This window comes from Curcuma longa, chromosome 3 (genome assembly GCF_044706935.1).
Source record: "Curcuma longa cultivar G26 ecotype Majalengka, Jawa Barat chromosome 3, ITB_CL_G26_1.1, whole genome shotgun sequence".
Classification (NCBI taxonomy): Eukaryota; Viridiplantae; Streptophyta; class Magnoliopsida; order Zingiberales; family Zingiberaceae; genus Curcuma; species Curcuma longa.
The window spans coordinates 18324083-18348170 of record NC_133863.1 but is presented as its reverse complement, the minus strand read 5'-3'; the positions used below and the strand labels follow the sequence as shown (position 1 = coordinate 18348170).

General features: G+C 36.7%; 1 protein-coding gene across 2 annotated transcripts; it reads left to right on the top strand.

Moving 5' to 3' along the window:
• Window positions 1-13774: 13774 nt before the first annotated feature.
• Window positions 13775-19791, top strand: LOC141822664 (uncharacterized). Of its 2 annotated transcripts, XR_012601344.1 has the most exons (5): window positions 13775-14188; window positions 16520-16951; window positions 17062-17359; window positions 19141-19592; window positions 19656-19791. XR_012601344.1 is itself a non-coding variant. In XM_074709997.1 (4 exons), exons 1-4 carry the CDS (start codon window positions 13778-13780, stop codon window positions 19281-19283), a joined length of 1284 nt encoding a protein of 427 aa, XP_074566098.1. In that variant the 5' UTR covers window positions 13775-13777; the 3' UTR covers window positions 19284-19791. The 2 variants fall into 2 exon arrangements, 1 of the variants encoding a protein (XP_074566098.1); XM_074709997.1 differs by having other exon boundaries at window positions 19141-19791.
• The last annotated feature ends 4297 nt before the right edge of the window (window positions 19792-24088 follow it).

The window sequence follows — 24088 nt, the reverse complement described above, 5'->3', positions numbered from 1 at the left end:
CAAGCGCATTCCTAATTTAGTAAAAGATGCAATCAACATAAAAGAAGGTAGGTCAATGCACTAAATAAATCAAAGTTAACATAGTATGCAAGAAAAAATACAACTAAATAATGAAAACCTAGAACTGGTAGGGTCTATTGGGGAGGTGGAGGTGGATGGCCCATGCTCCAAGATCTGAGCATGTCCATCATCTAAGTGTACCTAGCTCCACTCTACTCCTCCTGACTCTCATACTGACTAGTCACAGTCTGCTTTTAGATGGAAATTGACTTGTGCAGACTGGTGAATGACTCATACAGACTGGTGACTGACTCTTTCAATCTGATCACTCTCTTCTCCAGAGTGATAGAATATGGAGGTGGAGGGATTTGAAGAAGATCAGCTAGGTTGATGTCATCCTCCTCGTCCTTCGTTGCCTACTGTGGCTGAGGCTAATTCCCCCGTCTCCTGGACAAGATCTCGTTCTCATCTATATGGATCCCAACTAAGGAGAAGTTTCTAATGCTTAACATGTCAAACTCACTAGTTGGTTTAACCTTACCTAAGGTGATGTCAAACCCAAGGGATGCTAGGAATGAGGTCAAAATGTGATAGTAGGGCATATGTACTCTCCTACTAATGGTGACACTAGATGAAAAGATGATAGTATGAAATATATATAAACTAATATCTATGTCTAATCTATGATGTAGTGCATATAAAAAAATGTATGAAAAGGTTGCATCATCACAACATCCCTAGTAGTCAAGGACAGAATGCATGTCACTAAGACTCAGTACAGAACATAGTCCTATACTCTGAGTTTGACTGATAAAAACTAGGTCACTGTAGAGACCAGTCCTCTCCAAAAAAGTATAAATGCATGAGGTCTAACGTGATATGTGAGTAGGGATCACCAAAAGGTCCATCCCTAAGAGGGTAGTACAAAAATGGAGATGATGAATATCTAAGTCTTAAGTGCTCTCTAATGATAGTGGGAGATAGAATCAGATCTCTCTACCTCCAACTCGGGTGGAGTAGGTCAGATCATTGATCTGAACTAAGTTATTATACAGCTCGGCACACATATCTGTATTGACCAGGGTAGTACAATAAACTAGTCTCTCTAGGCCGTAATGCCCTACGACCTCCATGGATAATATGCATGAATGTAAGAAAAATATCCTACATAAATATCTAGAATGCAAGGGTATAAATGTCAATGATGCAAATCTAATCCTAAGCTCCTCAGTGGGGAATCTAAGATCTGTGCTAGGTGTACTAGAGGTCCCAGCCTCAGTGGTCTTCCTCTTAATCCTAATGCATAAATTAAGATTTTAACTAAGAAAAGTAACTTAATTGACTTTAGGATTATTTAGAAGCTTACCTAGGCATATCGGATAAAAAAAATAGAGAACTGACGACCTAAAAAGCATAACAGTCGTGCGGAAGAAGTTTTTAGAGGTTGAAAGGGAATTTTGGACAGTTTGGAAGCTTAGGTCTCGGGCGCCTATATAGACGTGATTTGAGCGTTTGGATTTTGTGCGGTGCGGGGCGCCCAAAATTTTTCCAGGTGTCTCAATTCTTAAAATTGGGGGCGCCTGCACGAAATTATGGGTGATGTTCGAGAAGAGGTTCGGGGCACTTGGATTTATATTCGGGCATTCGGATTATGTTGGATCGAGTTTACGAATTAGATTATTATAGTTTAAATTTTAATTTAAGTTTAACTAATTGGTTTAATTAGCTTAAGCTTTAGTTTAGGTTAAAAATTAATTAAGTTAAGTAAAGATTAATTGGTTAAGTTTTAATTAATAGTTAAGTAAAGAATTAATTAGTTAAGATTTAATTAATTAGTTAGGTAAAGAATTAATTAGTTAATATTTTTAAGCATTAATTAATTTAAATTAGAAATTAATTAAGTTTAAGTTAGAAATTAATTAGATTTAAGTTAGATTTAGAAATTAACCATATTTAAGTTAGAAAATAATTAGGTTTAAGTTAGAAATTAATTAGATTAATTAATTTGGTTAAATTGATTCATAGTTCCATCTCACCCATATCTAGATTATCAATCAGTTAATCCTATGTATCGTGTGAGATGATTTTTTTAATTTTTATCTTAATTAATTGGAGTGTGATTTTCTAAGACTTGATTAAATATGAATTAGATTCAAGTTTAACCATCAACTAATTAAGTATATATTTCAAGAATTAGCTTTCAGATAGTGGCGAGGCATATGGGTCTTCTTGAGTATCAGAACAACGACCACCTTCTAAGACAATGCTAGTTCGAGAAATTATACACTTAGTTAATCTAAGGAACAAACTTGGTCTAACGAGTCTAGGTTTGGCGAGGTAGCTTTAGTTAGTTTTACTCAGTTAGGTAAACCAAATTGGGTACTTCTTATCCCACTTAATTGCCTAAACTATATTTTTCTAGCGTACTATCTTCTCGCCCCACTCTGGTATTAGGTTGGGCAAGTATTAATTAAGTCTATATCCTTAACTTACCTAGGTTCAATCTAAGTTCAAAGGAAATAAAAAAATAAAGAATAACAAGAAATCAAATAAGTCTTATCTAACTAAAATGATTTTGGATCCCCCTGGATCATGACTCCTGTTGGGTCGGATCAGATAGTATATTTGATTCTTGGGGATCTAGCATTAGTTTAGTCCAACTTGATTGATCAAACTGGACTTAGGAACCCATGCTTAAACTCGGAGTTTCATGATTTGATTTACCAGAGACAAATAAGACCTATCTCTAGCTTTGTGTCTAAGTTCAGATCTATTGTACACAACTCTTTGATTTTCAAGTATCATGTCAAGATACATGGATCATAGTGAACTTTTCCAACTACCGTTTTAGATCGTCAACTTGAAGTTTTAGTTTGGAATTTACTTCCTCAAGTTGGACTTGAGTTGAAATTCTAGCTTGAACATTTTCAGTTGACAAGATGATGTTAACTTTCTCCTTAAGAAGTGTCACCTCATTTTAGAGAGAGTTAACTTGGGCATTAGACTTTGTTAGTTTTTTAGTTAAGCAATATATGATAGAATATAATTTTTCTATTAATAAATTGCTTACATTACTATTTGGACCTTCTGAATCGGATATGGATCCATGGCTTGATTATGATTCAGTTTTAGACTCTGTGTTTGGTTTGATCTCGGTCACAGCAATCTCCTCTCTTGCTGGGAGGGTTAGGAAGCTTGTGTTTCCCTCTTCCTCTGAGTCTTCTGAGGAGGACTCATTCCAGGTGGTCTTTAGCATCTTCTTCTTCATTTTGCGCTCATTCTTTTGATTAGGGCATTCGACCTTAAAATGACCCTTCTTGTTGCACCCGTGACAAGTGATTTCGGCCTTGTTGATTGGTGTTTTCTTGGATCCAACCTTCTGGATCACCTTCCGGACTTCTGATTTTTGGATTCTACGTTTCTTCTTAAACTTTTTCTTAATTAGATTGACTAGTTTGGTAGTAACCTCATCGTTGCTTTCGAAACTCGATGAGTCTTTGGACTCTTCCTCAGTTCGATGTCTCATCTTCCGTTCCTTAGTTTGACCTGCAAAAAAAAGCAATCTCTTTCTCGACTAGATTGACGTTAGTCTGTTTGTGCAATTTAAATTTGGAAAATAGTTCATCTAACTTAAGTTTAGAAAGGTCCCTGGAGACCTTATATGCATCAACCATTGATGCCCACAAGGTGTTCCTAGAGAACCCTTAGCTTTCAATGTGTACCTGATAATATCTTGGTTCTCCACGAGTTGTCCTATGGTGTCGGATTCACCTTCTTGCATTCTGATGTTATAGAGCTTATTCAGAAGAAGATTGTGCTTGCTCACTTTTATAGCAGTGGTTCCCTCATGCATCTTAATGAGTTTGTCCCATAAGTATTTTGCACTTATGAAGGGACCAACCCAGTTGAGTTCCTCCTTCGTGAGTCTGCACTAGAGGGTCTGAGTTGCCTTGGCGTCAACTTTAATCTTTCGCTTTGTTGCGGGATCTCACTTCTCGCAAGGCTGTGGGATGCCATCATCGTCTGTTGGAAGTATGAACCTCGTCTAGATCATAATCCACATCTCCATCTATATTTTGAGGTGGTACTCCATTCTACCCTTCCAGTAGTGAAGTCTTCCCCTAAAAATAATGGGGGTCTGGCGGTGCTATAGCCTTCTTGATGGGTTATTTATCTTGCATAAAAAAAATTAATGAAAGAATGTACTAAGACTTGGTCTTGGATTAGCTGTGCAAAAAAAGTAAAATATGAAAAATAGAGCGAAAAAATTGAATAGGATCGATTAGTGGTTGTACTAAATTCAAGCACCTTTCACTCTGATACCAATTGTAGGATCGAGTTAGAGTACTAGAGAGAGGGTGAATAGTGCTTCATGGCGTTTTCACATTTTCAACAAATCATACATAAAACAGAATGCGTAAATAAAACTTGCAGTAGAAAAGTAAGGAATAAGTACTCTTTTATTTACTTAGTTCATAGCCACAGATTGCTACTCTAAGGCCCGTGATTAGACCCGACCATGGTTCAAAATTGACGGTTTGGAACCGCCGGTTCGATGGTTCATGGCAGGTCAACCCTTAACCTTAACCGCCCAAGACGGTTACGGTTCACGGTTCGGTTCACGGTTCGCGACGATTCAAGATTATTATATTAAAAAATTTAAAATTTAAAATTTATTTAAAAAAAGTACACTTCAGGGAATTTACCATCCCAGTCGACTGATTTAGTCAAACCAAGAAAATGACTATTGAATTGCTGAAATCACACTTGATTTTTGTCAGAATTCAAAATCCAGTCGACTGAATTTTCCCATCAGTCGACTGTAGTTAAATTCAGTCGACTGATGAGGCGTATCCAGTCGACTGGAGTTAAATTTTTGAACCGGCGGTTCAACCCGCCGATTAATCGACGATCCGTCAGTTCCACAGCACTTGAACCGTAACCAGCCCGGCATCCTGCCGGGCCGGTTCCGATTCGGCCCGGCTAACCGGGTCAACGGGCCACCCGGTCCGTTGACTCGGGTCGGGTCCGGGCTGGACCCGGCCCGTGGTCAGGTCTACCCATGATCCTTAATCTTTTTCGATAGGTAATTCACTATAAAAACTTTCCTCTTACGAGAAGGAGATTGTCACTTTACAAAATCGATTAGGAATGGTAAATCCTTACCATCCTAAGATGTTAAGTACAAAAATGACAAAGTAAAGATTACTGATTTAGTAGATTAGAAGTATGAATGTTGGTGCAGGTTTTTGACTTTATGACGACGTATTGGATCAGCTGTTTGAGCATAGGAAGTCGTCATAGTAGCGTAGCAAGTTGTTCTTAGGGTTTCCTCTCGCAGCTGCTTATAAAGGTTGATCCAGGCCCCTAGAAGTTTTTTTGGGCGCCTCCACATCATCCCGTTAATATGCTTCCGACGTTGACTCGACATCTTCTAGGCGTTTGGATGCTAACGTGGAGGTTGTCGAATCAAGTTTGACTCTGCAATGTCTTATCCTTATCCAGGTGCCTGGAGCCTAACCGAGTCTCTAGAGACTGAGGTGTTCCGACCATTGGGACTCTACCACCTCATCCGCCTCGCTGGCCCATTCGGTTGTCATTTGGGTGCCTAGATTCCTTCCGAGTGCCTGGACCATCCAATCGCCTGGATCCAGATAAGAGCATCTAGAACACAAAGTTTCAGCCCCTCTTTTCCTGCATCACAAGTTAGTATAGAAACAAAGTATAACAGGAAAGTAACAATTTTGGCAAACTATTTGGTCTTGACTTTAGGTTTCCAGTGAAATTCTAGGTCAGAACGATGCCTATTGTTCCCTTTCTCAGGAACACGTCCTCCCCCACTCCACTCGAGAAAAGTTACCTTTTGTCAACCTGATCCTCCAAACCTGTTGGACTTTTTCTTAGCCTTGATCCTCAGCCCCAGAACTTTCACTATTAGACGTCCAGTCCTCCAAACCTACCTAGACTTTCCACTTAGTGCTCTGATCTGCCAAGACTTTCTGCCCAGTCATCCTGACCAAAACTTCCTTATCCAGTCCTCCAAATTAGATCTTCCTTGTTAGATTTGAGAGGTGTCCTAAGGCAATCGCCTTACAGTTATATTATTTATTGGATAAATAGTAATTCACTATTTGAGTGCACATTCCATATGTGTTTGATTGGATCTTAAACTCAAATACTCAATGTCCGCAATACGATTTATAGCATGAGAGAATTTATAATTGGATCACAACTCATAAGCATCTCTACATGTGTAATTATGAATGTAATGAAATTATCCCTAGTCAAGGAATTGATGAGCACAGACGCCATCGATTCTGTAGAGACTAGCACATTTAGACTTTTTGGTTAACCAAGCATTTGATCTCACTGCTGGAGACATTGGATGTTGAGAGTTAAACGTGGATGTTGATTAAAGGTAACTAGTTCATTGGAGTAACTTGCCTTGAGATTTCATATGGTTCGATATATATATATGTCAACAAAGATCTCAGTGCAGCTTAAGTGCGAGTTTCCTTTAACTTGCTATATTCAAGTCACTTTGATTATGGAGGCTTATACTTTGACATCTTAAGCAAGTATCTCCGAGGAGGTGTGGATCCGAGATGATTGCGGTATAAGTCAAAGTGCTAGAAGGTATTTGAATAGCCTACAGAGGATTCATCGCTCCTTAAAAAAGGAGACGTGTATACCTTGCGGTCGCTTGTCAGGATTGTTACTAAAAGTCTTTGGCAAAAGCAGTACATGTCAAGAGTACGATACTCTTGGACATATATACAAGTAACTTGAATCCATTAGACAAGAAAGCTAGCTTGGGCTAGGTGTGACGTAGTCAGCCTAGTGGGGACCGACACATGGACCATGTCTTGAACCAAGCGGGTATAAGACAGTGAAAGGAATGAGGCACAATTCAGTGTAGCTGCTAAAGGGTTTAGAAATATTCTGAAATCAATCATTGATTTTTTGATCAATTGGGGATCATGATGTACTACTAGGTGTCACTCATGATCGTTCCATAATTAATGGTTAATTATGGACAGCCAACATAACCGGAAACCTATTGGGTCACACGCACAATAAATTTTTCGAAAGACTTAAAATTAGTTTGAGAATTAGATTCTAAGAATGAGAGAGACAAAGTCTGGTTGGACTGGACAAAGGATAATATGATGGAATTCATCTTACGAAGATGAAATGAACGAAATTGATTTTGTTCAAATCAGAAGTCGTTTGGTTAGTGAATCAAATGATTTGATTTCGAAACAAAATTGAACCAACTTGGTTTGGTTTATGATGGAAGAGGTTTTGGTAGAACGGATGCGATGAGGAGCTTCATCTTGTGAAGACGAATTGAACAAAATTGATTTGAATCAAATTGGAGGTCGTTTGGCTAATGAACCAAGCGAACCAAAAGTGAATCAGTTCACTACAATAATCCAGTCCGGTTCAACCTAAATTAGGGTTTTGGTTTTGTTTCTTTTCTTGGTTTTCGGCTGCCATGCCGTGAGAAACCAAAAGGAAAGAAAAACCTAGGTTTAATTAAATACCCAGCGTTTTCGGTTATGTTGGCTGTCCATACCGTTGTGATCCAGGGAAATGGTGCCCGGGGCAATGGTGCAACGGTAGGACATCCGGGTTGTGATCCAGGGACCCGCGGTTCGATCCCCAGCTACGGCGTATTTGCAAGAATTTTCTTCCAAATGGGGAACGCAATCAAAGGATGCTGGGCATCTGGATTAACCGCCGTATGTGTTTCCCGATTTACCCTGGTGGTCGATAGGAAACTTCCGTGGGACCGGACCGGCCACCCCCAGGGATTGAGTCCATGAGACTGACTGGGATTTATCACTCAATATGATAATCACGCGTGATGCCCACTGTTGATCTTCTCCATCGCGACACCGCCCACCCCGCGACGCCGCCTGCACAGCTGCGATGCCGCCCGCACCCGCAACGCCGCCTGTCGGTCGTGATCACGCCTCCGTTAGGCCTCGATCCAGCCCCGTCGGCGCTGACCGCCGACGAGGATGGTGCGCCGAAAGCCCTGCTCGCGACTTTCGTCGATTTTGCTTCCTCCCCGCGATCACGGCGATTGATCCCGACTCCATCCACTGCTTCCTCGCTGCGGGAAGGAGGACAAGCGTGAGTACCGCCGACCTCAGCACCGACGGCATGAGAGAATCGTGGAAAAGGCAGAGGAGGGGAGAACAGGGGAGCTGGGGTTGTTTTTGTTCTCAGCTCGCCATCCGCCGGAGAAGTCGACCGCCGCCTGCCTTCACTGTCCGTGCGCCCGCCGAAGAGAAAGGAGAAGAAGACCCTCTTCGTCCAGGAGAAGAAGTCGTGGAGAAGAAGACCTTCTTCGTCCAAGAGAAGAAGCCATGAGTTTAGGCCGTGTGGGAGAGGGAAAGAGAATGCCTTATTTGGTTTTCTTTCTTCGCGAGCAATTTGTGAAATTGTTTATCGAAATAATCATCAAATTATTGTCGGGATATATCGGTCGGAGCTTTGTGTTAATTGCTGTCATTGACCACCGAAAGATACTCTGTTATCGGAAACTGTTTTTAGCCTTTGGAGAAGTCGCGTGTCAATGTCAGGGTTAACAATCGGAAGATTATGAAGTTTCCGGATAATTATTTCATCGTGATCAAAAAATATTTTCGGACATTTGTCCATTATCGACGGTCAAAGGTTGACCATCAAAAATTACACCGAGAATACGATTCTCGGTGATAGTTAGAAAGCCCCAAAACGATCACGACAAACGTTGTTGTGTGGTTTTCGAAATAAGACTTCTCTCGATTCGATCGTCATCGATCATCGGCTAGTATTAAAGATGATGACGTGACTCGTGGTTTTCGAAGTCGTCCAAATGAGAGCTTGGCGTGGATCACCAGTAGAGGCGGGACTCTAACGATGACCGCTCGATTGATGTCAACACGGCTCAACATCATCATCCGTGAGGTATGCGTTTATAATAATTTACTATTCTAAAAATATTAATTTTCTGTCATGTCTTGTATGCTGTTAATTCCTACTTTGCATGTGTGTGTTGTATGATAATTAGCTTTAATTATTTATTTATTTCCATTGCGCACGTTTACGAAACGTGTAAAGACGCGCATTGCACCGGGACGATCCCAACATTCCTTGCCTAACACAAACTAGGGCTTCCTTTGTTATATTTGAGAGGTGTCCTAAGGCAATCACCTTACGATTATACTATTTATTAGATAAATAGTAATTCACTATTTGAGTGCACATTTTCTATGTGTTTGATTGGATCTTAAACTCAATTACTGAATGTCCGCAATACGATTCATAGCATAAGAGAATTTGTAATTGGATCACAACTAGTGAGTATCTTTATATGTGCAATTATGAATGTGTTAAAATTATCCTTAGTCATCAATTCTATTAAGATTAGTACATTTAAACTCCTTGATTTACCAAGTAGTTGTTCTCACTGGCTAGAGACATTGGATGTTAAGAGTTAAACGTGGATGCTAGTTAAAAGTAACCAGTTCATTGGAGTGGTCTGCTATGAGACTTCATATGGTTCGATACATATGTCATTGAAGATCTCAGTACATGTTAAGTGCGAGTTTCCTTTGACTTGCGGTATTAAATTCACCTTGGTTATAGAGGCTTATACTTTGACATCTTAAGCAAACATCTCCGAAGAGGTGTGGATCGAGGATGGTTGGGTATAAGTCAAAGTGCCTAAAGGTATTTGAATAGCTCACAGAGGATTCACCGCTCCTTGAAAAAGGAAATGTATACCCTACGGTCGCTTGTTAGGATTATTACTGAAAGTCTTTAGTCAAAGCATCATATGTCAAGAGTATGGTACTCTTAGACACATGTATAAGTAACTTGAATCCACAGGACAAGAAAGCAAGCTTAGACTAGGTGTGACGTAGTTAGCCTAGTGGGGATTGATACATATAGACCATGTCCTAAACCAAACGGGCATAAGACGGTAAAGGAACGAGACACGTTTAATTAGAGCTGCTGAAGGGTTTAGAAATATTCTAGAATCATAATCATTGATTTTTCGATCAATTGGGGATCATGATGTACTACTAGGTGCCACTCATGATCGTTCCATAATTAATGGTTAATTACGGACGACCAACGTAACCAGGAACCTATTGAGTCACACGCATTACAAGTTCTCCGAAAGACTTAAAATGAGTTTAAGAATTAGATCCTCAGATCGAGAGAAATAAAGTTTGATTGGACTAGACAAAGACAAAATGATGGGCTTCGTCTTATGAAGACGAAATAAATAAAATTAGTTTGGTTCAAATCAGATGTGGTTTGATTATTGAATCAGACGCCTCGATTTTGAGCCAAACTAAACCAACTTGGTTTGGTTTATGATAGAAGGTATTTTGGCGAAAAGAAAATAATGATGGATTTTGTCTTGTGAATATGAAATGAACAAAGCTAATTTGGGTCAAATCGAAGATGATTTGGTTACCAAACCGAACAATTTGGTTTTGAATCAAATTGGACCAACTTGGTTTAGTTTGAACCAAACCTGAGTTAATTGACATATGAGTTTTGGGTATTGAGCTATGAGATGGGGTTTAGGATTGAATTCAAACTTGATAAGAAATATTATATGAAATATAACATTAAAGAAGGAATAAACGATTGAGAGATCAAAATCAAATTTAATCACAACCATTCAATTTTAATCCATTTTTATTTATAGCTAGAGTAACCTAAGTTATGACCTAAGCCGGCTATGTGGTTTTGGTTTTTTTTCCATGAGAAGGAAAAACTTGTCGCGGGGTAACTGTAGCTTCCCAAATCGCGACATTGTTCACCCTCTTCTTCCTCGTGATTTTGGATGTCGTTCAACTGATCTTCTCTGCTAGCCGTCATCCAGAGAAGCAAGAGGCAAAACCCTAGCCCTTGTTCGCGCCGTCTGCCAAGAGCGGCCGCTGTAAGCCGTCGGCCCGAGCTTCTCCTCCACACGAACGTCGCCGGCCTGAGTCTTCTCCTCCGCGCAAATGCCGCTGGCCAGAGCCTCTCCCGAGTGCTCTGCTTTCTCCCGATCGCAGGCGGTGACACTTGTCGACGATGGCTGACGATGGTGGCCAGACGGCGATGCTTGGCTGCGATGGCTGACGATGGTAGCAGGCTGTGGTGGTTGGCAGCTGGCTGTGGTGGTTGGTGGCAGAGGCTGATCGAGAAGATCACCGTTTTCTCCTCCTTGTCGTTGTTTGCTGTTGCCACGCCGAATTAGGAGCTGTTGCAGGATTATTTGCCAGCTGGAGCCACTGCTATATCAATGTCAGAGTTGTCGTCAGATTGTATTAGGTTTTATAGTCAGAACTCTATGTAGTCGTCGAAAATTGTTTCCGATCATTAGATTGGTTGTCCGACTATTACCAATCAATCTCGGTCGTTTGATGACCATCAACCATCTCTGCGGAAACTTGTAAAGTTTTTGAAGATCATTACATCAACGTCAGAAAGGTTCTGGTTGTTTATCTATTTTCGGTGGTCAAAATTTGACTATCGAAAACTATAACGGGAATACGGCTTTGATGATAGTTAGAAAGTCCTAGAAAATAATCATGACAAACGTTGTTGTGTATTTTTGGAATTAGATTTTCTCTCGAATTGATCGTTATCGATCATCGGCTAGTACCGAAGACGATGACACAACTCGTGGCTTCGGAAACCGTCCAAATGAGAGCTTGATGTGAATCACTAGTAGAGGCGGAACTTCAACAAGGACCGCTCGATTGATCCCAACTTCGCTCGACATCATCAATAAGGTACATGTAGAATATTTACTATTTTGAAAATTTTTAATTTTCAGTCATGCTTTATACTTGTTATTTTTGTCTATGCATGCATGCATTGTAATAATTTCTTGTTAATTATTATGTTATTTTTGCGCATGTTTGCAAAATGTGTAAACACGCGCATTGCACCTAAACGATCCAAACATCCTTGCCTAGTCGCAACTCGAGCTTCCTTTGCCGAGCCTCAACTAGGACTTCCTTATGTTACTTGCACACTTAGTTCAACTTATTAGTCCATTTCACAGACTTAATTTGAACCCTTTACCATTATCAAAATTTAAGTTCAATCATCTGGTACTTCCTACACAAACATTAGCATTCTAACCTTTATTCTCTGTCACGTCAGTCATCTAAGATTTATCCTCGTCCACATTGGATGCTGTTAGTGCAGAAAATAGAGTAATATGAAATGAATGCATGTTATAGGTTTGATAGTTAAATAACTATCTGATCTCAATTTCGTAATTCCATTAGGACTCTTAGTTTGATCGATGCTTCCGTCCTTATAGAAAGGACTCTTCCTTACCTATCCTTGTTTTCAGAAGGATCTCTCCAATCTAGGAACTTATCTTTCTTACCTTCGGTTAAACATCCGATCTACCTAACCTATTTAGGCTTCCACTCACTCGGCCCACTAAAACTTTCTTTGACTCGATGCCCAGTCCTTATAAACTCATCGAGTCTGTCCTACTAGATATCCAATCCATCTAATCTATTTGGACTTCATTTGCTTAGTGTTCGGTTCTCTTGGTCCACCAAGACTCTCGTTAACTAGTATTTGATCCACCTGACCAACTAGCTCTTTCTTGTTACGTCCTGTGCATTCAACATATATATCAACTTATCAGAGCTTAACTTTAAACTCTTTGTCAATATCAAAATCCAAACTGGATTACCAACATGGATGATAAAAAATTTTAAAATAATATTTTCTAAATAAATATATATTATACTTCATATAAATCATTCATAATTGATATTACAAATGAACAAATAATATAACCGATATAATACATATATAAGAATATCTTGAAGAACATCAATGAGAAATTGTCATATGAGCTGTTATGTTGAATTTTTCATCAGTCTTCTTTGAAAAATACTTGACCTTTAAAGTTTTTCTTCAACTTTTTACTCTATTAAAATCTTACCAAAATGTGTGTTTGGTACCATCGGAAGAGTTGCATATAAAATAAAAAGAGATAAGATAAGCACGAAGCTCAACATAACATTTGGATGGCTTAGATATTATGTGGGTCGAATGTTTTAGAAAAAAAGGAATCATATTAGCTATTTATAAGAGTATAATAAAAAAATAAGTATACCCTTTGGAGAAATTTAAAACTAGATGTATCCCTTGCAAATGCTTTTAAATCCTAAATCCATTAGAAGAGGTATGTAAAATAAGGAAGGAAAGTAAGCACAGGTTCAACGTGATATTTAGATAACTCAGTTATTATGTGGCTTGAATATTTTTTTTTAAAATATATATTAATTTTTGATAGGAGTATAATCGAAAATAAGTATATAATATATCCTTTGAGGAAATTTAAAACTACAATATATCCTTTGCAAATATTTTTAAATTTTAAATCTTTACTCGTAGAATAATTAAATTTCTGACGGAGTGTTGTAACACATACAGTTGTTAGTTTCTTTTATAAAATCTGTCCAACCGTCAACTGCCATGTGTTTGTGCTTGCGTGGAATCATTAATTTTCATCGACACGTTTCCCCAGAAACACTCATCGAATCAACTGCGACTAAAGTCACGACACCAAGCTGGCGCACGTCGTGTCCTCGTCGTTGCCCATCCACATCGGAAGCCGCGCTTTCGCGTCGCATCTCGTGTCTTCTTCTTATTGGCGTCTTGGCGACCTTTTAAAGCTGCCCCCTCCCCTTTCGCTCCCTCGACTCCGCCTTCTTTCTCTGCTTCCGAGCTGATCCCGACCATGGACGCCGGAGCAGATGAGGCGCCTCTCGTGGCGGCAGCGGAAGGGTGCGGGGAGAAGGATCTCGACGCCGCGCTCCGCTGTCTCGAGGGCTTCCTCACCCTGCTCGGCTTCCCTGATTCCTCCTCCCGCGCTCGCCTCGCCGCCTCCTGGACCGCCTTCCTCTTCCTAGGCATCGCCGTTCCCTCCGCCTCCATCCTCCTCTCCCAGTTCTCCCTCTCATCCTGCGACAAATACAAAGTCCTGCAGTTCGAGCTCTGCGTCCTCCTATCCCAGGTCTCGCTCGCCGGCGTCTCACTTGCTTGCATCTCTCGGAACCTTCTCAAGTACGGGATCCGGCGGTTCCTGTTCGTGGATCAGCACCACGGCCATGTGGAGAGGTTCCAGAAGGAGTATGTCCGAAAAATGCAGGTTGGGTCGATTGGGATTCCTCTTTTGGTTTTCAGATTATTTTCCTTCATCTTTCGTTTAGAGCATATCAAATGACGACGAATTATTTCTTATTGTTCAATATTTTTCGATTAGCATGGCAAAATAATCATTGAAACTTTGGAGCTTTTGGATCAATGATGAGATGGATGGATGGAAATAAACTATCTCGGTTCTTGCTTTTGCGTAAGGGGAAATTGAACCAATTGTTACGAAAACTATATATTATGTTTTTTGTCTTTTCCTTGGACTTGGTTGCTTGGATACATTTTATTATTATTATTTTATTGTATAGTAGGACCGGATTCGGCAGGATCTGAGAGCAATTATAGTTCAGGAATACCAAAACATCTTTGGTTGCCTGGATACTTTTGGCGAGAAGTAGCAATTCTATTTCCATTTCTGAATTGTAAGCTTCCATACCAGATAGAATAACATGGATATGAATCCGATCTCTTGGTGAACCATAGTCTACTCACCACACAGCTGTCATACTAATTCGAACACCTCACATTGGCAGAAGGCATTCTGGATTTAACTCTCTTACCACTAGATCAACTGTTGGTGAAAACATAATCTATTTGGTTTAAAAAGGGTGAATACCAAATATTTAATTATTTATTCTATAGTAATAAAATATGATTTATTATCTATCAATATTTCTAAAAGTTATATATTTAATTTTATGATATAATATTCATTGATATGTATTATTAAATAACAACAATAATAATATGACACTATTAACCTAATAATAATCATAATATGAATCACTGATAATACAACTAATCTAGTTAATTGATTATACTAATTAATTATATTGCCATTATGCTATTTAATGAACATAATCTATATGTATATTATAATTCAATATCATTTGTTCACGTTTATATCAATTTTTTTTTTGCTTTTTTAATTATTTTTCTCAATGATTGCAGTTTCATTGGTCCTAATAGATAATGCTGATGCTTAAGTTTTTTCATCCAATCCCAATACAGTCTTGATTTTGAAAACCATGCATTTCCCCCCTATTTTGTTTTCTATGCATCATGCTATTAATTGATAGTGGAATATCAGCATACAAAACAGGTGATATGCACACCCTTTGTATGTGTTGATTATCTAGCAGTTTTATTATGCGGTTAAGGCATCTGTGCAAGCTACAAATACAATTTATTGCCTACTTGATTGTTGAATGTGTTATTCTTCCTCTCTAGAGCAAAACCATTTTTTTATATCAACTATTGAAATTTATTTTAACAAAATTATGTGACAAAGTATAATGATTACGGTTATCAACAATGTGCAATATGTTTCTAGACCATAAGTTCTTCAGTGGATCCATATATATGTTTGACTGTCTAGATTTTGATTTATATAACACAACCAAAAGAAACTGGCATAATAAAATCCTGCTGTATTGAGTTTTCCTGCTTACCTAAATTAAACTCAGTCAGATATTATGACCTCATCTTACCCCCTCCATGTTTTGTTTTGAGCTAGAACAAACATGATTAATGAAAAGAATGCCCTGCCCTGGGGCAAGGTCTTTGCCACTGGAAAAGATTTTATGCGAACTTTTCATGATGCAATGGAGGAAAGTTCTTTAGGGACCAGAAATGCCATCAGAAGTTCAGAAATGGTTCTATTGTTTATAGATTAAAATAACATATTCACAAGAATCCAAATTTGAAGACATAAGTTCAGAATTTGTTCTTTGTTTAGGGACATGGAATATTATGACGGAAACCATAATCTAAAATCCATTCAGAGTTCTCCCCTTGCTTAGAGCTTAGAATATATAGCTTAACTATTCTTTCTTAATTTCCATTTTTCTAGGAAGTTCATTTATGAAGATCCACCATCTCAGTAAGGCCAACTTCAAATAATTCATATGATAGAGCTTTGATAAAAGATTGTATAACTCAAGCACATCTTGTAATTTATATTTTTCACACTTCCATTTTTTCAACAGTTTCTTTCTCTCCAAAACAAGGAACAACTCATACAGCCATCTAGTTTCCATTCATGTACTAGCTTATAGTTCATTTGTCATAGAGGTGATGTTTCTTTTCCATTTTTTCCCTATTAAGTTCAGTATTTCTTATATTGAGTGCACATTGGAAGAGTAGCATATCATGAACTTCCACATAGTAGTGAGTATCGAGACTCTTTTCTTTTCTGATTTGTTTACTTGGATTTCAAAATTGATCCATTTTTCTATTTTTTAGATTTTTTTATATTTTGTCTCAACAATGAAAATTTGACCTTCTGTTGATGTTGCTGAGAATTTTATTGTATATCAAATTGCAGGAGTTCTTCCATTTGCTACTTCGGTGGATATTGCCATGCTTCATTGTAATGGCTGCTCGTGAAACTGTCCACTTTGTGTACACCTTCCATGAGTCTGCATGGAGATCCACTGCAGTTTTGGTGGCTTCAATGTTGTCATGGGTTTATTTAACAATCATTCTTTTATCAGCTTGTTTGTTATTCAATCTTGTCTGTAATTTGCAAATTATTCACTTTGAAGACTTTGGAAATTTTTTGGAAAGAGATGTAGAAACTTTTCTGTGCTTGGAGGAACATATGCGCTTACGCTTTTATCTTTCAAAAATCAGTCATAGGTTCCGCATATTCCTCCTTTTGCTTTTCTTGGCTGTCACAGTGAGTCAATTTGTCACCCTTTTTCAGACCACTGGATATAGTGGAAATATTAATTTCACCAACGCTGGAAGCTTAGCCGTAAGTATAAAGTTCTATGACACTATTTTCAGTTTCATGTACTAGTTCTGAGTTTCCCAGAAAAAACATCTCTAGAATATGAAAATTAATCTGTATTTTCATGTTAACAGGTCTCTTCCGTTGTTCAAGTAGTTGTTGTCGTTCTCTGTTTGAACGCAGCTTCTAAAATTTCTCATAGGGCTCAAGGCATTGCATCCTTAGCAAGTAGATGGCATGCCTATACAACATGCTGTCCGACTGGGTCTCACATGAGGACTGCAAACGGCTCAAGCAATATTGAGGTTGTTGCGGCAAGTTCCTTTCTAACAGATTATTCTGAAAGTGATCTGGAATCTCTAGAAAATGTGACAATACATAGCAATTCTCAGTTAGCTTCTCTTACCTCATATCTCAAGCGGCAAGCACTTGGTATGTAACATGTACTCACACTTTTTATTTTGAAGTTCTTTTTGATGCATAAGTTGATTTTTTTTCTATTCACCATGTATGCGTCTCATATCTGACAGTCTATATTCTTTATGAAATTAGTAGTAATCTAACTTAATTAGGTTTAAACCAACATTTTATACTGCTGCAAATGCAGGCTGAAAAGTGCAACCATGGTATGATTGATATTCTAAGTTAGCATTCACTCATAAGAAACTGATGAAGGGGCTTGCCTTACTTTAGAACATTATTGCTTTATTGACACTGTTCAGCCTCCTTATATGATTTTAAACCTTTCTCTTTTATCAGAATGAATTGAGCGTGCATACAGTGAAACAAATTGGAACTACTAATTTGGTTCTGCCTTTGTGTTATTGATTGCAGTTTTTCCACATTTAGGTTACTAATATACTTAGTTTGTAAAATGACTCAAAGGCACCACAACGACATGAGCATATAAACTGAGAAGCACTAATGGCAGATTTCAAAGACTCTTAGGAGGTGTTTGGTTTTAAGTTGTATTTTTTCAACGGAAAGTTGGGGTTGAAAATATGTAAATGTATAGTTGGGGTTGAGAAAAAGTTGAAAAAATATAAATGTAAATAGAGTGTTTGGTGAATATGAAGTTGAGTTGTATTTTGGATATCCATTTACTTATTTACCCTTACTAAGAAAAATAAAAAATCCATATATATTTTTCACAAGGGTAGATGTGTAATTTGAACTTTCAGGTTGGCAAAAAGGACCTCCACAGGTCCTTTTTGCCAACCCCCAATTTTCGGTTATCCCAACCCCATATGTACATTCACCATCTAAACCCAAACACCCATCATCTGTCCATTGCACAAATTTCGAGAACTCAACGGAACATTTACATCTGGGGAACCTTAAACCAAACACCCCCTTAATCTTGTTCTATGGTGGCATAATTGTTAGCATTCTCAAGTATTATATGTTTAGTTTGATATTCTATTGTAGAATGAACTATGCTGCTCGACCACCCCTCTCTCCCTACAAAGCTGGATTCTGGGAGTCCTTATATTCTGGGAATCATGGATATGAAAGAGTCTCATCACATACATGAAGTATGAGAGATAAGCATTAAAGCTGCTGAACTGTTTAAGAAAATCTCAATTGATATGTTACAGCTTAAAGGTTCTAAAAATATATAAATGATTTAAATAGGTTGCCACAATCAGAGAATGAATATCCCACAAAGTTATGCAACAAATGAATAACTACTCTATCAGATACTAGGACTGATACATTCTGCAAATTCCTTTACCTTTTCCTAAGATTGACATTTTCCCTTCGATCTGCTTGTTCTGAGTGCCCTAATTGGATTTGTTTTTGATCCTCTTGCTATATAAAATAACACCTCGTGAATGCCAAAACTATGTTTAAGTGTATGTTTTCCCCTATATTTTCCTCCATCAATGGATTTTTTAGGTTTATCCAGTTGATATTTACTTTTGATAGTTTGAACACTTTTGGCAAGTGCTATTAGTTTTGCCTATCAGATTGTTTCAACTGGATAATGTAATTGAAACGGTTGCATTTTATCTAATGATAAATATGTTACGGAACAGCTTTTTCTAGTTGGATTGTCTTTATTAATTTTGTGTATATATTGTTTTTATGCCAACCACCATGAGGTTCTTCTGTATACAGTTCTTATGCCAAAGTTAGTCATAAAACACTGCCTTTAGAATGCCATTGATATATGGTCTTCTACTTATGCTTCTTTCTTATCGTTTTTACAGTTATTTATCTGCAGTCCAACCCTGGTGGCATTACAATTTTCGGTTGGACAGTTGACCGTACCTTGGTGAATACTATTTTCTTCCTTGAACTAACGCTCGTGCTTTTCGTGCTTGGCAAAACTATAGTTTTTCCTTCCTTGTGACCCTTGAGAAAGAGCTCAGAACTCCTTGATTGGTTTCTTTCTACACATCCCTGAGAAAGACTCCAAGGCTTAAGCGTGTGTGAATGAAGTCCATGACGAATGTCGGTGAAGCTTTTTCCGAGTTTGAGATGATCCACAAATCATACAGAAGATGGTACAGAGAAATCAAAAATGTTTGATGAGTCTCTTTGTCCTACAAGCTCAAGTTATGCTCTTCAAGTATTGTTCTTGCCGTGGAGATGAGTCCACCACTTTCGCTTAAGATGTGTCGCACAAAACATCTGCTCGTTTGAGTTGTTCGATAGAGGGGTAGATAAAACACTTGGTTCAGAGGGACTATTTCTTTCTAACATCCTCTCTGTGTAATTATAGTTGTGGTGATCCGGAGCTACAAGATAAACAGGTAAAGAAATCTAATCAGTGGGTTGTAATTATCACATGTAACATTATTTGGTTTTTTATATGTTCGATATATCTAATTAACCTTCTCAATTGTTTTTTTGGTTTCTCTTTGCTACTGGTTTAAACTTGCAACCACTTATATATTTGATCCTTCCTCTTGTTTATTTGGGTAGATAAGATAGACAGCATGGATAGCAAGAAGGATGATGCAATGGGTCTGTTTTCCATTTAATACCTTGCATAGACGATAGTTTATGGATCGTTTTGAATTCTGAAATATCCTCTGATGTCTTAGACGATCCTAGACAAGGGATCTTCAGCGATAAGGTGATGCATGCGAAATTTGTCAAATAATAAAAATATCCTTTAGGATTATCAATTACATATAAAATAAACTATTTAGATGAAATCAATGGTGAATAAGTAGTTGTAATAAAAAAACTTAATCAAATTAGAAAAGTGAATAAAAGATTGAATGAGAAATTAAATCTTAAGATAATTTTAGAATTTCGATTTTATCACAATGAGTATCAACAATTCAATTATGTTTCCTTTCTTACATGTTAGATTATTCTTATAGATGAATTATCTTCAGGTAATTGATATTTCTTATCGAAATACAACGATGTGTTTATCATGATGCAATTCTTATTATGATAGTAATTGAATCATTTTAAACCCTTTAAACTCTTTGATAATTAATGTTATCCTCAAAAAAAATTGAATTTCTTTCATGATAAAAAAAATTTAAGTTAGATTTGAATTTAGGATTCACCTCTCAATTTATCTTTCAATCTCTAGGTCTTGTAAACATATGTTAATATATTCATAATTATTAACATTTTGTTAAGTATGCTAAAATTGAATAAAAAATAATCTTGACATTAATAAGATAAAAAAATTTTACATTTTCAAAGTCAAAAGGTCATTGGGTTACTCTCTAATTCTAGAATAAAAAATTACTCCATAGCATCGTAGATACAATCTATTGAAATCAATAAAAACATTTTACAATTGGAAAATAAGATTAAGGAATATAAAATTTTGATTGTAATGTTTGTCAATGTCTCTAGTAAATCTCCACGTATTCTTTGATGTCCGGAATCTCTTAGCTCCATAAATATCTTCAATGCAACTTTCTCTAATCTCCTATTACAAGATGCCCTCAAATCATTACCCTTTGTTTCTTTTTAATAGTTTTTCAACCCCTAACAACTTTTCTGAAACAAAAGAGTAGCATCAAAAATTAACTCTAACAATCCACGATCGTGGAACGCTCCACGGGCTGATCATGGATCGTGTTATCTTGTCTATTGGCTGTGCTCAATATCATCCATGTCCCGAGCTCCAGAGTTAGATCTCATTTATCTTCTTTGGCGAACCAATTTTATTTACTGATAAAACTTATAATCTGCTGGAAGTTTTGTACTCTCAAGTCCAAGTAATTTTCCTCTTTTAACGCCATAGTCAATCTTTATCGAGTTTGGATATCTTTAAACACACAATGATCAAGATTAAAATTAATAATGAATTGAGTTAGTTAGTTGAGATTTATTTGACAGTATAGCACTAAAATTAATTATCTATGCATTATCCAAAATAGAAGTAGAAAATATTTAAAATGGTACTTTCAAAGTTTGTTGCTGTCATCAATGTTGATGGCATATATAGTAATGATATTATCTTCATTTATTTGAGCAACCATAAATTGAAATTTTCATGGATTGATTCTTAACATGACATAGATTGATTAATTTCTTTAAATAAAAAGATAATCTTAAAACATTGATTGTGTAACGATATGTAGTTTATATTTTTCGATTTACTTTGATAATTGATCAAACTTTTTCAAAGTTTGTTGCGGTCATCAATGTTGATGGCATACTTTGATAATTGATCAAAATTTTTGCAATTCTCCATCGTCTTTATAATTAATCGGTTTAAAAAATTAAATACTAACATATATATATATGACGACCGCTTGAAATTTCAATGTCCTATTAATTTGGATATTTTAATGAGTTAAAAGGAATGACTTGTTTGATTGCATCCTTATATGTACATATGTTTGAACTATTGAAATCCTTTGGATTAGTAGATCTTGATGAGTCTTGTAAAATCTAACTGGTTGATGGCAAGAAATCATAGCGAAAGTTTCAGATTTCTCAATGTTATTCAAAGTAGTAGATCGCATAGTCTCATAAAGGGCTAAGGAATCATACTCTTCCGAACTTAGGAGTGAGTCATGTAATAAAACAAAAATTTATCGTAGTTAATCCAACAAGAAATGTGTACTCAAGTTCATGTTCAATGGATTGTCCATATGCTATAACATCATCAGGATGCTTCATGACCACTTGTCACAATGATCTAATTCCTAAAAGATTTCTATTAGCTCTCCATGACAATCATCTTTTACAAGAGACAATACCAAGGATTTACAATAAAATGAACTAAGATTATCAAAACGTAAATTGATCCACAAGATCATAGACCTTTGAGCACTTTTTTTTTTTTTTTTGTCCCCGAGACAATGGTGCAACAGTAGAACATCCGGATTATGACCTAAAAACTCACGGTTCGATCCCCAACTACGACGTATTTGCAAAAATTTTCTTTCAAATAGAGAACACAATCAAAGGATGTTAAGCATCTGAATTGACCGCCGTATGCACTTCCCGATTTACCCTGATGGTCGATGGAAAACTTCCATGGGACCGAGCTGGCCACCCCCAGGGATTGAGTCCATGAGACTGACTGAATTTATCATTTTTTTAGCACTTTTTTTTGTGTATTTGTAAAAATTTTCTTTTAAATAGGGAACGCAATCAAAGAATGCTGAACATCTAAATTGACCGTCATATGCACTTCTCAATTTACCCTGATGGTCGATGAAAAACTTTCATGGAACCAAACCGACCACCCCCAAAGTTTGAATCCATAAGATTTATCATTTTTTTTAGCACTTTTTTAGCCACAAAAAAAAAGAGTGCTCTCTCCACTTTTTAACTCTTCGGCTGCTAATAACTCAATTTTAACCACCTCCAATCAAATGGAAAAATACTATACCCAATAATCAATTAGAGGATTACCATTGAAAGTAAGTCAACATTACTAATGCACTAGATTTTACCTTGCTACTCAAGCCTAAGTCAACTAAATCAAATATAAATTTTATTCCATACATGAGGAAAAAATAATTATTCATTGTTATCCTCATGATTGCTCTAGCCAATACAAGATGCAATCTTTTCCTTTTTTAACAGCTCTTGTGACTATAATAAAGCAAAAAAACATATACATTCTAGGTATGATGCATATGTAAACACACCTTCCTAATATGCCTTAATTATTTGATATATGATCCACATAAGATTTATACTCTCTTTTGAAACAAATAATCTCTTTATAATATAAAAGCTTTAAGTTGGTTTACAATTTTGAATTTCTTTTGGAACATACCAAGTAAATACAGTTTTTATTCAAATTTTATTTTTGAAATAACAAAAAGAGAGTTCAGAATGTAAATGAGCTTATATATGTTATGTCAAACATCCAATTTTTAAAATAACTGATTTCCTTAAAGGATTTTTATATCCATTTCATCAGATCAAATTGAAAATGTGCTATGAGATATTTGGTTGAATTAATTTGATTTATATCATTTTCACTCTAATTTACAAGATATTTGAGCTGATAAAAAGATAGATAAATTAGATTTTGATTTTGAAATTACCAATTTTATAATTTTTTTAAAGATATAACCTTGACAATGAATGAAAACATAGTAAACAATATGTGATATGATTATGATAACATTGTAACAAATTATAATGCACTAATTCCCATTTAAAATTTAAAACAAAATCATAATCAAAAAAGAAATTGCAAAAAAATGCATTCACAGAGAAGAATTTTCAACCAAAAACATTCTAAAGTGAGAAAATTCTCGAGAAATTTGCAAACAAGAAATCAAAATATTTGTTTTCCAAACAATAAAAACTTAGAAATGAATCGATTGCGTATGATGGGATCAGAGTTGATTATAATGCTATCTGTCACTATAGAATCAGAAACACGGACCAATTAATTTACATCATATCCCACATAATTTTACTAAGAAATCTAGAAACAAAAGCATTCTAAAGTGCGAAAATTCTCAAGAAATTTGCAAACAAGAAATCAAAATATTTGTTTTCCAAACAATAAAAACTTAGAAATGAATCGATTGCGCATGATGGGATCAGAGTTGGTTATAATGCTTTCTGTCACTGTAGAATCAGAAACACGGACCAAATAATTTACATCATATCCCACATAATTTTACTAAGAAATCTAGAAACAAAAAAAGCACTCAAAAGATATACAATCCAACGATAAATTGAATAAAAAGAAGGTATGAG